The sequence below is a fragment of the Gavialis gangeticus genome, unplaced genomic scaffold (genome assembly GCF_001723915.1).
Source record: "Gavialis gangeticus isolate Ggan-Ray unplaced genomic scaffold, GavGan_comp1, whole genome shotgun sequence".
NCBI classification, from domain to species: domain Eukaryota; kingdom Metazoa; phylum Chordata; order Crocodylia; family Gavialidae; genus Gavialis; species Gavialis gangeticus.
Window position 1 is genome coordinate 13560771 of NW_017729000.1, and position 16367 is coordinate 13577137.

Sequence of the window (16367 nt, forward strand, 5' to 3'; positions counted from 1 at the left end):
CCCCCCCCCGGCCCTCCCTCCCCTGCCCCCTATGTACGAGCTCTGAGTTTGGTTGCAGCTCCATGCTGCAGCCACTGGGGACTGTCCGAATCATTGAAGCTCTCTGAATCTTTTCCAAAGATTCAGAGAGCTTCGAATCGATTCAGACCTTTTAATTAGTCCCCTGATTTGATCTGGATTCAGAGATTTGGCCACTGAATCGGGCTGAATCTCCTCCGAATCGAATCACCACCCAAAGCTTTGCAAAGTCCTAATTTTCTCCCCTGGAAGCATGAAGTAAGAATACTTTTAATATCAAGTATCTCTCATAGATAATCCTGTAAGTACAATATTCTTTATGACTCATTGACTTCAGAAGTTTCTCATTATAGGAAAGAGAATACTTAAAACAAGTTTTGTCTACCACAAATTAATGACAACTATGCATTGAGCCAGACTTTCAAACACTGAATTACAATTTTCTCTCTCAATTATTGCAGATGTAACTTGCATCATTTCTCCTTTTGATTTTTTTTTTTTTTAATATCCATTCCATCTGCTGTTTCATACACTCACAAATGTACTGTTTTCCACATAAATGTGCTAATCAAACTTTGGATCCCAGAGTGTTTGACTGGGGCTGAAATTAGGCAACATTTAGTTCTAATTGTATCCACAGTACCACAGTAAGACACTTGTGATTTTCAGCCCATTTACAATATTACCTGTAATCCTCCTCAGAGCACTGTCAATTTTCACAGACAAATTGTCTTCTAATTTTGAGTACTGCTATTTTCAGAACTGTTGGGCACAAATAACTTTATCGCTAGATGGATTAACACCAGTACAAATTAAATCATTCTCTCAGCACACACTGGGAGGTCACAGAGATTATTTACAATGACAAGTCTCTGGCCATATAAAGGTGTTCCCTTTCTTTTAACCATCTTATGCTTTTCCCTTCTCTACAAATTTCTTTTTGTTGTGGGCTTGTGTTTTTGTGGAATGTAGACCTTTATAAAAGTCTGTCTTCTAGGAGCTATTCTGACTGTCCATTGTTAGAAAGATGTGCAGAGAGTGGGGAGGGAGAGTGAATAAATATTTGTGAATTCAAAGCTACACTGGGGGAATCCTTTTAATCAGCTCTTTAGGTTAGAATGGAAAGTTTTCTGGGAATAGATTGTGTATCCTGCCTTGTGGTCACATATGTATTATTACCTTTATTCACAAAGGAATTCTGATTATGGGGACAGTTCCTCTGCCATTGATTTGTCTTTATTATGGAGGTGTTGCTGCATCTTGAATTAGCCACCGGTCCTTTTCCTGATCCATTTTGCTGTATCCACTTCAGGACACTGTAGCTAAACATTGCTCTTATGGCTGCCAGTTTAATATGGTATTCTTGATTTTAGTCAAATGGTCTGCTTTTAAATTGTGTCATATAATCATGAGATCCATCTGATTAGTCACACTGAGCTCATTCCCTGGATGGCCTTCCTTGAACTGTCTTGCTCAATTCTACACCTTAAAAATCAATTGCAAAACTCCTAACTTCAGTAGCACAACATCTGTCCGTACTCCATTCCCACTTGGATTTATTTTAACTTTTCTAAGTACTGATCACTTTCAAGCACCTGCTATTAAAATAATTTGCTGAAGAAGTGTTTCTTTCTTCCAATAATTAATGGAATTTCTATTAAAAAAATATCCTGGGGACAAGGCCATGTTTCCTTCTGCACCAAAGATGAATTTGAGATCCAAAGTCAGAACTTAGAAATTTGAGCATTATGTTGTTGGTTGGGAGAAATTCCTAGCTTTCTATTGTGAGGACACTGGACCTGAAAATCATGACATGATATATAGAGAAGCTATTAGAGATCAGTTTTGGAAGCTTCCACTTTCTTGAAGACCTTTGCAGTTGGAATCATTTAAACCCTGCATAATATGCCTGGCAGTAATATACTAACATCAGTACCAATAAAGTCATCTCTAAAATAATGAGATTATTTTGCAGGTTTTATTAGTTTTTGATTTGGGGATTTTTTTAATGCAATATGAGGTATACAGAGAAAAGAAGGTGAAGCAGTGTGATTAGAGCCAGGGCAGAGTAGCCCTGGTGTGGGAGAGGGCACGGAGCGGGGTCATCCCCAGGCTTGAGGTGGCAGTGCTGGGTGGTGGAGGAGCTGACAGGATCTAGGGGTCTACCGCCTGGCTGACTAGGCACAATTTTTTATCTCAATATTATCTTATACTGGAGTTAATTAATTTACTGAGCCCTAATACTGGTGCACATGTGGATGGTGATGCTTTAGTACAGAGCTAATTAGTCAGCTCCCTAGTAAAGTGCATGTGTAGATGTACCCACTATCTTTATTTTCCTATAGAGTATCTTAGCAAACATAATATATTATAATTTTTTATCCTTATCCTTGGAGGCCATAATATCTCTTTCCATTGGAGCAGTCTGTGTGCATTACACACAAACATTACATAAGAGGAACAACATGATCTCCAAACTGCCTTATTACACGAAGGTATAGAAACACTTGAGATTATAAAATCAGTTTATATTTTTGATCTTACACCAGTGTCACGTCACAAATTTTAATACTCACATCTGTAGCAAAACAGACAACTTTCTTGTTTTCTTAAAAAAAAAAAAAAATCAGAACACCGAAGACCAGACACAGATAATTGTATGCATTGGTAGCACTTCAGCTAACACACCTTGGTTTAATATAGATTTTCTAAGGTGAGTTAACTTTTTTTGCCTCTACATTTGCATAATAGGAATGCAGTGCAAAAATATATATATTCCAGGATCATTAACAATTTTTTGCTCATTGCTTTACATTTTATTAATGAAGCAATAATAATGCACATATACATTTGTTAACAGGAACCCACTGCAATTTGCATTTATCCAAATTGGTAGTACTTCAAAGCATGAATTATCCAAAAAGCATATAATAAGTATGTGGTAGTGAGGGAAGATGAAAGGACCCATACTACAGTAGCTACACCTTTATTACCAGCCGAGACCAAATAAATAATGTTAAGTCAAGTGTCAAGTACACACTTATATGTGTATAACTATATGAAAAGGTCTACCATCTGTATTCTTCACAAAAATGTCCAGTCCTGGTGCAGTTTTATTTCTGGAGGTTTACATTGCACATAAGAGTTTTTAAAAAAAATTAAACTGAGATTGTAATGAAATAATACATTCACTGCTTATTTATGGACTTTTTAACTTTAGAGGTTTTACTTTTTTCCCCCCTTCTCAGTGTTTAATCTCTTTCCAGGCTATTCTGATAGTAAATTAGTTACTGTAACTGATTCTGGTTTGTCAAATTAGTTATTTTTTGGGTAGAAATTTTCCATGGTTAGTAAGATCTACAGATGCATGCATGAGGTCTCCTACATCTAACTCATCTTTGCTGTGCTTGGCTTCTCCATATTTTCCATGTTCCAACAAGAAATGTTGCAGGCATATTGTTCTGTAATGACTGAATAATGCCTCTTCGGTAGTATAGATTTCATTAAGTTATAACAAAAAGAAGTTCATAAACAATTTTTTGAAGTTACATGGTTAGATTTTCATTCAGACTGAGTAAAAATATATTGCAAGTACACAGCACTTCACAAATGCTATTGAATTCATAAACCACTTATAAAACAGGTACGTATTATGGCTTCCATTTTAAATATGGAGAAAACAGATTAACAAAACCTGGGATTTTAATCTTTCTCCTTACTCAATCTAGCATCCTTTTAATTCTTTGGGAGTTTTGCCCAAGTAAGAAATAGTGATTAGGGATGAGAGTGTAAGAGGTGTATTATAATAAGTTGAGTGTATTTAATGTATTCAACAGTGTGTAAAATGCAGACAAGGTCTCTGTCTTCATGACTTAATGAGTGGCCAGAGGATGGATAGTCTCATAAGCCCAAGGATGCAAATTGCCTCTTCATTTTTCTTTTAAAGTCTTGTGTTGAATTAAAAGCCTTCTGAATGAACTTGACATGATTCCTGATCTGCAGTTATATTCCTGTGAATATTAGGCTGATTTGGGCTTCAGCCAGAATTCCAAACTTTTCTTGTTTCCTGTCAGAATCCATCTGAGAAGTTGAATCCTGCCACAAATGGATTGGCTCTCTCCATCACGCTAACTTTTAATATAATATATCAACTCAGTCTCTGGCCATGTTTGGTAAATTTAATTAGCGTTGAAAAGTGGTTTGTTTTGCAAGATGATCAATTTTTAACCTAGGCAAATGACTTTATAACTAATAAATTAAATGCATGATATCTTTTTCATGCAGCATGGTGGGGCTCATAAATACTGCAAGCAGTTAGCTAATATTTTCACTTGATTACCTTTTCCATTACTGCTCCTTTTAACCCTTGTAGGAGTGGGGAACTCGCTCTATTTTAATAACATGAAAGAAAAATATTGACAGCGGCCTTATTTAATTGGTGAACTACCTCTCAGTTTTCATTCTTCTCTTAAAAGCAGAGGAGTAACCTCATGGTGTTGGTGTCTTAGATGACAATGTATGGCAATTCCAACTTGATTTCGCACTTTGAATGGGCTTCTGAAGTTTATTGTAAATAATTATCACAAAGCAGAGCAAAATGTTAAAGTTCACAAGATGATCATGGTCAAAAGCTCGGAGAACTCTGACTTCCTTTTGACTATTGTGCTTTCTTTAGTGTGACTATCAGCTAACTTTGCTGCGCTGACCCATGCATTTCTAGGTTAGGTGCCTAAAAGCCATGATAATATTCAGCAAATTCTTAAAATAAAATGTTTTGGAAATGCTGCATGTAAAATCATGTGAAACCATCCCAAATACCCATTGTTTGAGCATTTTCAATTTGTAGCAATGTTTTCAGGGTTTTCCCAGACCAAAAAGTTAGCATTAAACTTTTAGACGTTATAACGGGGGCCATGTTTCCAATTATGCTTATAAAATATCTTGCATTGATAGTCACTCTACATGTTGCAAATGGTTTGGAAAACTGCACAAGTAATAATTATGTTCCAATTATGAATAAGTAAAGGGGAGAAAATACTTCTACTGAAGCAAGCAGAAATCTTGTCATCAGGAGTGGTTATAAGAATTATTTTTGGTAACTATTTATATGACTTCTTATAAGAATTATTTTTGCATGGTTGATAGCCTTCTATTTGAGATGGACCAACATTTTGGATGTAACAATTTGGTATTGAGGTTCTGTCAAAATTTACCTCTAAAGAGATCTGTCCTTTTATTGGCCATTAGCTCATCTTCCCCCACCCCCTAGCAGTTCTTCATATTTCTTATTCTGTTATTAGCTGTGCTTGGCTTATTTTGGTCAGACCTGAAGAAGAATGTCTTGCTTTCAAAACCTTGTCTGTTATCCCAACTACATAGTTGGTCCAATAAAAGAAATCACCCTGAGACATCCTTGTTTATTGCATAATTTCTGGACTATTATGACTAGAACACCACTCTCTCACTACTTATTCTGCTATCAACATTTTTGGATGCCATATGCATGAGGTTTTTTTGACAGAACTTTTTAGAGCTTAATACCTTTAAAGGGTTGTACAAATACAAATTTAAATAATATTAATAAATATCAACATCCTACAGACTGGCTCAAGTAATCTGATATTATATACTTCAGTTTCCAGATATGGGGATTTTAGAAATTTAAGATCAGTCCAATCATGTCAGACTTACTGAATGAAAAACTGCCTGAAATCACTTTTTTGTTAGTTATATAGTGTTAGAAAAGGTTCAGAAGCCTATGAACGAAGCAAATAGTATCTTGAAAACCAGAAATTTTTAAAATAAATTATCTCACCGTATCCACAATGGTCATAGAAAATCAGAACTATGTATTTAGTTACTTATGTAGGAATTTCATATTATTAAAGGTCAGAAATATTGGCTGCCTATACATGTGCTTGGAGGTGGGAGAGGGGCGGCGTTTTAATTAGAGCAGTTCCTGGTCAGCCACTCTAATTAAAATGCCACAGTGTCACTCACATTGAGCTCCTGTGCATTTAAAAATGGCCACAGGATGCTTTATCTAAATCTTGTTTGACGAGGTTTAGTTAAAGCACCCCAAGGCCATTTTGAAGCATGCAGGGGCTTAATACACACAGCTCTGCAGTGACACTGGAACGTTCTAATTAGATGTGGAGCAGACTGGATTCATTGAGTCTGCTCTAACAAATTCTAATTAGAACACAAAGGAGCACATGTATAAGCACCCATTTACATTACAGTGAGACTACTAACTTTTGTTTAGACAAATCCAACAATATTAAGTTGGACACAGGCTAACATAAGAAAAAATACACCATGATAAATGTAGAAATATTGCCCCTAATAGTAGTTCCATAACTACTGGTGTCCATAACTACTCTGAGGTGTAGGGGTAGCTGTTAATTTTAAGAGCTGACTTACCACAGAAGACAGAAAAAATAGCTTAGTGCAGATGGGGAGATTTTGGATGTAGTAGGGGTAGAATGGTTTCAGTGAGAGTCATGTACACATAGAGTCATGTAGGTTACATGTAGAGTTGGAAACAATACCCAGTTCCTGAGTGTATTAGCTACACATTGCAGAATGTCTACCAGAAAGCATGGCAGCTAGTAGGACTCCTGCCTCATTGGTACATTTTTAGTGAGTGAGATTTAAATTTTATTTTAGCGAGTAAGAGAAGGCTTAAATTACCCATATCATCTCCCCCAAAAACAATGCGTTCATACAACTAGCAGAAGGTTATGGCCCTAAATTTGCAGCCTACACCAACAATTTTGCTCACCTTTTGAAGGCACATCAGTAGAACTCTGCATAGGCATAAGGATGTGTGCGTAGAGGGTGGGTGGGCGCAGATCCCTGCAGGATCTAGGGTCTAAGAAGGAAAACAGCAAAAAAAATTTGCTTCGATGATTTTGGTTTGGGGGTACAGGGTGTAAAAGTTTCTTGTGTTAGGTGTTTTATTGAAACCTTTCATTTTAAACAATCACTGTAACTTAAATTCCAGTAGCAAATTCTTACCTACTTTTCCAGTATACTTGAGTAAAATAACTAACCAATGAAATGCTCATAACAATGTTGTTCAATGACGTTTCTTCATTCAAACATTGGTATGTTTATCCTGATAAATGTACAGCAGATACCGTAATTATAAATGGCCTTGACAATTAGGTCAAGTAGAGGTTGCATGTAGAGGTTATATTCCTGTGGATATTTTGTCAAAACATACTGAACAATTAGTAAAGCGAAAGAAAGATATTGAGATATGCCTCTTAGGGATGGTACTTTTTACGCAGCTCAGGGACACTTTGACCTTCTAGTTTATTATGATTCAGGGAAAAAAAATCAATATTTCTTAGCCTGACGGGGTTGGAATTTTAAAGAGCTATTGAGTCAAATAGTTAATCGTCCAATTTTTCCTTTTGAATTTACAGTAATAAAAACAAAGGCTTAACTAGGACATAAAAAATCGGAGTTTGTTACATATGAAACTTTGCATTTTATATACATGTTTTAACCTGAAATGTATTCAGAGGTCCTATGTTTGATAGTATTGCATTTTGGGTTAGTATGTAGTAGTGGGATATTAAATCAAGCTTGTGGTAAATTGTTGGTTACTAACTTTGTGTTTTCTAGCAACTTCCTTTTCTAATTTACCATGTTGAGCTTATTATAATTTACATAACACAGTTTGGGGAAACTCTCGTAATTGAGTATAATTCTAGTAATTACTCTTTGTACAGTGGCTTACCTGGAAATTTCCAGTCCTGTATAAATCATAATATTATTAGTTATGTTGTAAGCCTATGAATACAAAATCTTCAAATGCTACAATACTGCAATCTCAGTTAACCTCCCACGCCTTTTAAAAATATCATACAATAGATAAAATAAGTGTTCAGTCCATCATGTTAGTACCTGAAAAGAAAGTTTCTTTTTATTATATTTACCAAAGGCCAAAATCAGATGGCCTTGCTTATGCTGGGAAGAACCTTTGTGAATCATCCTTTAGAATTAAACTCCTTGTAAGAAGTGATTTTCAGCCTAGCTTCTCTTCTGTTGAAGTCTGTGGGAATTTTACAGTGTCACCAATGGAGAAAGGTACTAACCAAAATTAGTAAAGATGTTTAAGCATATAGCCCATAGGTTTTGGGGTGCTAAATTAATTGCAGTCAACTTAAAGAGCCAGTCAACTCCATAATGCAGAGCAATCTAACCACAGTATTTGTCACAAAGATAAGTCTGCACTTTGATTTGCTTCATTCACTCAAGAAAAATATTTTCTGTCATAACCTACACAAAAAGAAACTTTGGCCCTTGCAGTACATTTTCCTCTCCCTAGTTTCTATCCTAAACAACTAACTTAGAGTTGAAGCTGTTGGCCACTATGGTTCCTGCAGTTGCCAGAAGCAACTGGCAATTTTCAAGGAAAAGATCTTCCCCATGTCTGGGGTGTTGTTAATTATTCAGGCCACTACACATTTGTCCTTTCAATATTTTAAGTGGAAAAGGAAGAAAATAGCCCAAACAAAGTCACGTGTCAGAAATGCAAGATATATGTACTGTAGAAACCTAGTCTCTGCAGCTGTGGTTCAGTAAATACCTAAAGTATATGGAATCATAGAAAGAATGACTGGAAGGGACCTGTAAGATCATTGAGTCAGTCCCCTTCCATGGGCAGGAGGTAATTGGGATCAAATGAGCTCAATAAGGTATTTGTCCAGCCTCCTCTTAAAGACCGGCAGGGATGGTGATTGCACCACCTTTGCTGGAAGTGTGTTCCAGATTCTAGTTACCCATACGGAAACAAAGTTTTTCCTTATGCCCGGCTAAAACTTTTCCTCGACTAGCTTGTTTGGTCACATGTTTGTCATTAAACAAAATTCCTACATATATTGCTATGTAAAACACCACAACATTTAAAATCTTTGCCAAATCAGGCAAAGATAGTCTCCATATCAGATTAGAGTACTGTCCACAAGATGACAATATGTAGTTGGAATCCTCCTATGCTATACATTTAAATTCTGCTCAACAAAATATAGTTAATATTCACTTTTTTTCCTTTTCTAGTGATTTATGGACAAGATGGCCTACATGCATCATGTGAAAAGAAATTCTGTGGGCGGGGAAGTAAGTGTGTGGTTAACAAGGAGACTGATAAGCCGGAATGTAGATGCTTAGAAGATTGCAAACCTAGTTACATGCCAGTATGTGGATCTGATGGCAAATTTTATGAAAATCACTGTGAAATCCATCGAGCCTCATGTTTGCAGAAAAAGAAAATCTACATTATCCACAGCAAGGACTGTTTCTTCAAAGGTAGGACATAATTTTAAAAATACCTATGTTTTGTCCATTATCCATCTTATCTTAACCTGATAAATGAGGGCTGTGTGAAACAGCACCATTTCATTTCAACTTCTGTTTCACCATTTCAAGAGGACACTTTCGTTTTGAGTTCTGTTTTGTTTCATCAAAACTGTTTCGCTGTTTCGACATTTTGCCCATAGGCTATAATGGGGAAGCATGAAACTGCCTATAACTTGGTCATTTCTTGCCTGATTCAGTTGAAACTTGAACGGTGGTAGCCCCTTCTGAGGCCACGAGGCCTGCCAAGTTTTAAGGAGATAGGTGCAGGGGTTTCTGGGAAACCGCACCTCAAGCTACTGACGAGCAAAACTTGTGATGTATGTGTTAAGGCACAGCTGTTTTTCCGTCCCTCTCCCAGAGCACTGGGACTGGAAGGGACCTCAGGGAAGGATCACAGTCAATATGAGAGCAGTCCTTCCCCCCTCTTCCCCCTCCCTCTCCTTAGTTTCTCTTTAGCTGCAAGCAAGTGCAGCTTCGAAACGTTTCAAAACTTTTGAAACATTTCAACTGCCCTTGTTTTGTTTTGAGGCTGTTTTGAACCCTTTCGTATCATTTTGATTTCGCTGTTTCAAGCTTGAAATGAGTTGAAACAGTGTCGAAATGGGACACCTGGTGAAATTTCACACGGCCCTAATAAATAACTTTGCTACATTTTTGAAGAGAGACATTTTTAAAGGATGATTGATTCCAAAACTCTGGGGACTGTAGCACAGTACTTTATGCAGTGGTTTAACCCATGAATACATACCCAAAATGTAATCAAAGTAGGAAATGGCAAATAACAAGATTACATATAGTGTACCTATTGTAGTAATGTTTTATATACTTGAGTTTCTAGTGCAATAATATTTTACTGTGTAATTTGTTTTGCAAAGCTTTGAACAAGACAAATGCATAAAAACGGAATAGTGTATTATACAAAGTGTGTCATGGAAAAAAACCATAAAGTAGCCATTTTCTCCTACAAGCAAATGGGAAGACGATATATATTACTTGCACATAGCAGGAATATTCTCTTGAGGTTTGACAATGGATTACACTTTGGCTAGGTACAGGCATCCAAAAAGCCTGAGGCAGAATCAATCTAAGTTATGTGGTTTTCTGTAAGCAGTGTAGCTCAGGTAGTGAACAGAACACACATTCACCCTTTATGAGAAATAACATGTTGATATTGATGTGGCAGAGATGTTCATAATGAGAGGAATAATTAGCAGGTCAGTTCAACTCATACAATTTTTACCCAGTAAAAATAAAACATACCCTAAGAATAAAGTCCTCCATGGTGTAAAATGCTCCCTCAGAAAGAGTGGCCCAGAAGTTACAATTCACAGACCAAAATTCCAAAATGCCATCTATTCTGACAATAGCAATGGTCACCAGACAATATAGTTTTATCACCCCTAGATCATTTGCATGGCTGAAAAAAATATGTATCTGCTATAGAAAATTATGGCCACAAATTCAGGTCTTGGAGAACAATCCATTCAAACAATTGAAGTCTGCATTCTATTATCATTGGTGTCAGCAGTTGAAGTTAACACAAATGGAGCTCTGCATGAGAGTTTACTCCTTCCAGAGACTCCTTTTAAGGTTTTCTTTTGATTTTTGTTATTGAGTAACTCATGAATGCAGAAGAGAACTCCTGAATAATGCTATTCTTTTCTTTTATATTCAGCCAGGTTCATTTGGCCTTCCTTTAGCTATCATTGAAATTTTTAGAAACTGCTTATTATTCTGTTAATTGAGAGAGATCAGTGACCCTACCTCTAGATAATTGCTGTGAAGAAACGGTGTCTGCTGGATTATTATTGTAAATGTCTTTCAAATGGTCTATTATATTAAGGTGTTATAATTGTTACTGAGTTCTATAACAACTTCCAGATTACAATAGAGTTCTAGCACCTGCCAACAAGTTTGCATCACTTATGCACAACTTGTACCGATTCTGTATTAATGTCATTATTAAGACCTGACTGATGCTGGTGAATGTTTATTCAGACTGATTTTAGTAGGTCTACCACACAAATATGGCCAGAATTTTCACATTCGGATACTAGTTTTGGGGCTCAACTTCAAATATGGGACTTGATTTTTCAGACTGGCCAGTAACACAACAATTGAAGTAATATGTGAGCTCTAAGTATTTGGAGCTTCTCAGTGTACGTCATGTTGGGCACTTGAAGTGACTGAATACATTAATGTACATGTAATACAGGTAACTGATCCAAGCTATGTATTCATTTGGGACTCTTCTAAAAGGAAACGATATAGATTACAGACCTGATACCAGTTTGCATTAGTTTTACACTGGCATAACTATTGGCTTAAATTGAGTTAAATTCAATTTGTATCTCCTTGTTTTCTTAATGAATCCCCCTGTTAATTTACAATTTTAGCTCTTTGTATGTATTTTATTAAGAACTGTGGAATAGTATAAAAATGGGAAAATGGGCGAGAGGAATAGGGAGAAATTCTAATAAGATTCTGTTGGCCGAGTCCAAACCTAATTGTGTTGTACTCTCTTATGCCGCATTTAACCAGGTCATATCTAATTAACTTGCCATGCCTCTGAAGATATGCCTTTAAGAGTTAAGTACCTTCCTGTATTTTAATTTTCTAGTACACTTTCTTCTGGAACCTGCAGTTCTACACTCAGAGTAATTTGTTATTTTTTTTATGGCAGAAACAGTGGGGAAAATCAGAATATAGGTAACTGTGGACACATTTATATGTGCTGATTTAAGGTGCATTAGCCATTTTTAAGGTGCATTAAGGGAGTGGGTCTACATGTGTGCTCCCTTAATGTGCCTGAAAAATGGTGAATTTAAGCTAATTGCAGCTTAACCCATGTGTAAACACCTTAAGGTGCTATCTAACCAGTGTTATTTGGCCAAGGAAACACAAAATTGGAGCAGCCTATATTCTCAGGTGGTCCAAATTGGTGTAACACTATGGAGCAATGGAGCAATAGTAGAAAATTGGTGTCAGGATCTGACTGGCTGTGAATAAAGGAAGACAGAGAGCCTGAAGTGTAGATCATTCTGTCACTTGAATTTATTTCATTCCTGAAGATCAGATAGTACTAGAAAACCTTTCTCAACCTACTCTGCCAAATTGCTATCTTATTTTCTTAATTTTTCAATGTTACAGAGTATCTAATATGCATAAAGTTGATGAAAATTATAAAATTGATCTTTTGAGCACGATTAACATAAAGTTCAGGATTAGTTTACACTGGGTATGTCTACATGCATTTTACTGCTGGGTAGACTAGCTGTGCAGTAAAGCATCACTTGTCTACATGTGCACCAGTATTAGAACACAGTAAACTAATTAGTTCTGCCATCAGATAATACTGTTGGGGACAGTAGTATCTTATGGTAGGGTCATTTGCTGCACTGCAATGCACATGCAGATGGTGACCAGGTGAGGGTCAGACTCCTGTCTACCGCTGAGCAACATAGCTCAGCACCCTCATGTAGCCAGCCCCTCCATTGCCTGCTGCTGCCATCTGGAGCCCAAGGCTGACTCTTTATGCCCCCTGCCAGCCTGGCTCTGCTCTATCCCAGCTCAAATTGCTGCTGTTCTGGGAGCAGAGTAGAGTGGCACCTCAGTACCTTTACAATCATGGGCCTCTGATTTTCAAGAGTCTCATGGGAAGTCTGTGGCTGATCCAGGGATATAAGTGAGGTGTCAGGAGTCCCAGACTAGTGGCCTAATCATTGGACCATCCTTCCTCTTTTTAATGAAGGAGAAATGACTACCATTCAGATTTTTCAAGTGATCTATAGTAATTAGATTAGACCCAGAATCAATACAGCTTGTCTTAAAAAGGATTGGAAGTCAGAAAAAGAATACTGAGCATCAAAAGGGACCAAAGGGCACATTAGAGGATATGCATCACTGGAATTTATGCAAATCTTTATTCTGTTAAATATACTTCTAGAACACATTGATTTCTGGCTTTTTTTCCCCCCTTTAATAATATCTTTGGTGGGTCGCCAAATAATTAACAAGTGACATACTCAATCCTTGAATTGAATATTTGTGCCCCAAGCACTACTTGCCATGTAACGAGTCATTGTTATAGGATGAGAGATGCTTGGACATCCAAAGCAAGTATCAAAGCACCTCTTCACTTTGTCCTAAAAAGAGCTAGTGAAAGAAAAGGCCCAATAAGTGAGTTAATAACTTTATTTTTTTTAAAGAAATGCTACAAACCCACAAATTGGTTCTCAGCACCTCTGAAGATTAATTGTATATTTCTCCCCCTTTCCTGGAAGGTGGTCAATTTTTTTTCCCATTTTTACATATAGTTTGCCCTTTAAAATTATATCCGAGGCCCAATATTTTATTCATTCTTTATCTCATACACTGTAAGAGAAAATGAGTTCTCATTTCAGCAGTCAGGGCCCTTGCAATGCCTATATTATACCTAATGATACAATGTCATGCTTGCATAGTTTTCTGAACAAACCATGAAAGTATGTAAGAAAGGAGTAGTTTAACATTCCAGTTTAAGGAAGCCCTTAAACTTTTGGCAATAGGGCTATGTTAATAGTTGCTGTTTGATATTTTATTTGGGGTATGTGGTTTCGGCATATTGTTTCAGCCATTTTGAGACATGTCATCACCAGTGTCAAGAGCTTGAAGGCCACCAGGTAACATAGTAGATGGACATGAGTCAACAGTATGGGACACAGTTTGAACTTGCCCACAAGGGCATTTGTTGTCATTGCAAAGGTGCCATTGGTATAGGCTGGAGGCACAGTGACCACATCCAGTTCAAAAATGGTTGAGAAGTGCCCAATACTGGCATGGCCAATTAAATCCTGGTTGACTTACTGTAGGGTCAGAGATGATGGGGTGATTGATTGGTGCTTGTGCTGACCTTTTTTCATGCTATTGAGTAAATAAGGAAAAGTCAGAAGGCTGGACTGTATTGGCCGTCTTGAGGGGAGCTGAGCTTGTGGTGGGTGGAATAAGTCCCAGTTAACTGGCGGCATAGGATTGTCATGGAGTCTGGCTAGCAAGTTTACTCTAGCATTAGTCTGGTGGAGATGAGGGGGGGCAATGTTACTGAAGACTGGTAACCATGGAGTGGAGTGGGACACATTTTGCCTGACACAAAACTCATTGTAGCATGTAGTTGGGTATCCACTCGTTTGCTGTGTGATGAATGAGGCCATACAAGGGCACAGTATTCTGCAGCTGAGTGTGAGAGCAGATGAACATAGCCTGGAGGTGTTGGCACCCCAAATGGAGCCTGCATGTTTGGCAAGTAGGTTATTCCTTGTTTTGATTTTTAAAGCAGTTGTCTGGAGATGTGATTTATAAGTGAAAGTCTGGTCAAGGGTAACTCCAAGATAAAATGGGTGGGTTTCGAATGTAAGAGGCTGACCGTTTAAGGTGATAGTGAGTTCACGATTAGCACTGGCATTATGTAGATGGAAAACACTTGAGACAGTCTTTGAGTTGTTTGGTTTGAGGCATCATTTTAGGTAGTACTCTGACATCAGTCTCATGTCTCCATCAATTCTGGTAAATAGGATATGTGTGTGTGGGGGGGAGGTGGGGGTGGTTTGGCAAAAAGACCAAACCAAGCCAACCAAACAAGCAAAAACACAACTAAGCAAAAACCCCTCCCTCAAATTTTGCTGGTTTTATTATGATTTGAGAAATAAAACATTTGGGTTAAAATATAGAAACAGCCTCTTTAGCTGAACAGGTAATCTAGGTACAATTCTTGGTTCTGTTACAGAAATCCCAAGTAATTCTGTGCCTCCATTTCTAACTTTCTTTCTTTTCTTCTTCTACCCCTTGTTTATCTTGTCTACTGGGAATGTCAGAACGTCCCTTAAATAGGGGCCTTTTTCCCTGTTAGTTGCTACAGGACCTAGCACACAGAGGGTTGCAGTTGCTGCCTCAGGATACTATTAACGATAAGTTATTATGCTGATAAACTTGTATACTGACATAAAACCCAGCAATTTGCATGTTTGTGTCTCAGGGATTGAAGAAGAAAGCCTAACAGTGCAAAATGTTGTGTGTGAGAACCGCGCGCCGTGTTTATCTCAGTCAGTAGGCATGTGCTCTCTATTTGTTTTCTATAATCAGCATAAGTAGATAGTTTAATTATCAGAGCAAGATTAAGTTGTTGAGAAGGGCTCTTCAAGGTGGTTTGTCCCTGTTGGTGTCTTCAATTAAGATTAAAGTGCCCAGGTAGCTGCATCTGACTAACACTACAGATTGAATCCTTATGTTCTGCCAATTTATCCAATTATCTGAGTGACAAACTTGATACTCTTTACACAACTACAGATAAAATATTTTGATTCCATTTCAGTGTCTGAGCAAGGTCTATACTTAATAAGTAATAGCAAATCTAGCTAGTCTGTTGCTTAGTTTTAATTTGTTTTATTTCTTCACCTTTAAAGTGCTCCAAAATGCTACTCTACTAGACAGTGCTATATTGAGGATGCTGGGGCAGGCATAGGAAAGAATCTGGACAATAGATTTTTGAAGTCCTAAGCTAACTCCTCCATCCAAGTTATGGGATGTAACAACCTATGCAGCCCTCGCTTGGTTTGTTTTACACACTGGCTGAAGTTTGACCTGTTTCATATTTCCAGGATTTTGACTCTGAGGGTAGTAATAAGTAAATCATTAAAAAATTTTGTAGTAGAACATTCTCATTTTTTTGGAGGAGGGGCACAAAGTCGGAAGCTCTTCATATCAAAAGAATGGCACTCGTCTTTGCAGGGAATGGATGGTGGCAGGGAGAGGAAAACAGAGCAGAAACTGGACAGAGGAAGGCAATAGGAGCGGCACTCAAGGAGGGTGCAGGTCTAATTTGTGGCATGCCTGTTGAAAAGGTTGGCTCCACTACTCCATGAATATCTACTAGGGGAGAGACTTAAGTGTAGTGACCAGAGCTTGCTATCACTAGAAATAAGACTAACCACATGACCTTCTCT

General features: G+C 37.5%; 1 protein-coding gene across 1 annotated transcript in view; it reads left to right on the forward strand.

Moving 5' to 3' along the window:
- LOC109289773 (follistatin-related protein 4-like) overlaps window positions 1-16367 on the forward strand; it is a 418807-nt gene that overhangs the window by 230753 nt on the left and 171687 nt on the right. Inside the window, exon 4 of the mRNA XM_019505975.1 lies at window positions 9091-9339. Coding sequence (XP_019361520.1) covers window positions 9091-9339 — 249 coding nt within the window. The remainder of the gene's footprint in view (window positions 1-9090; window positions 9340-16367) is intronic.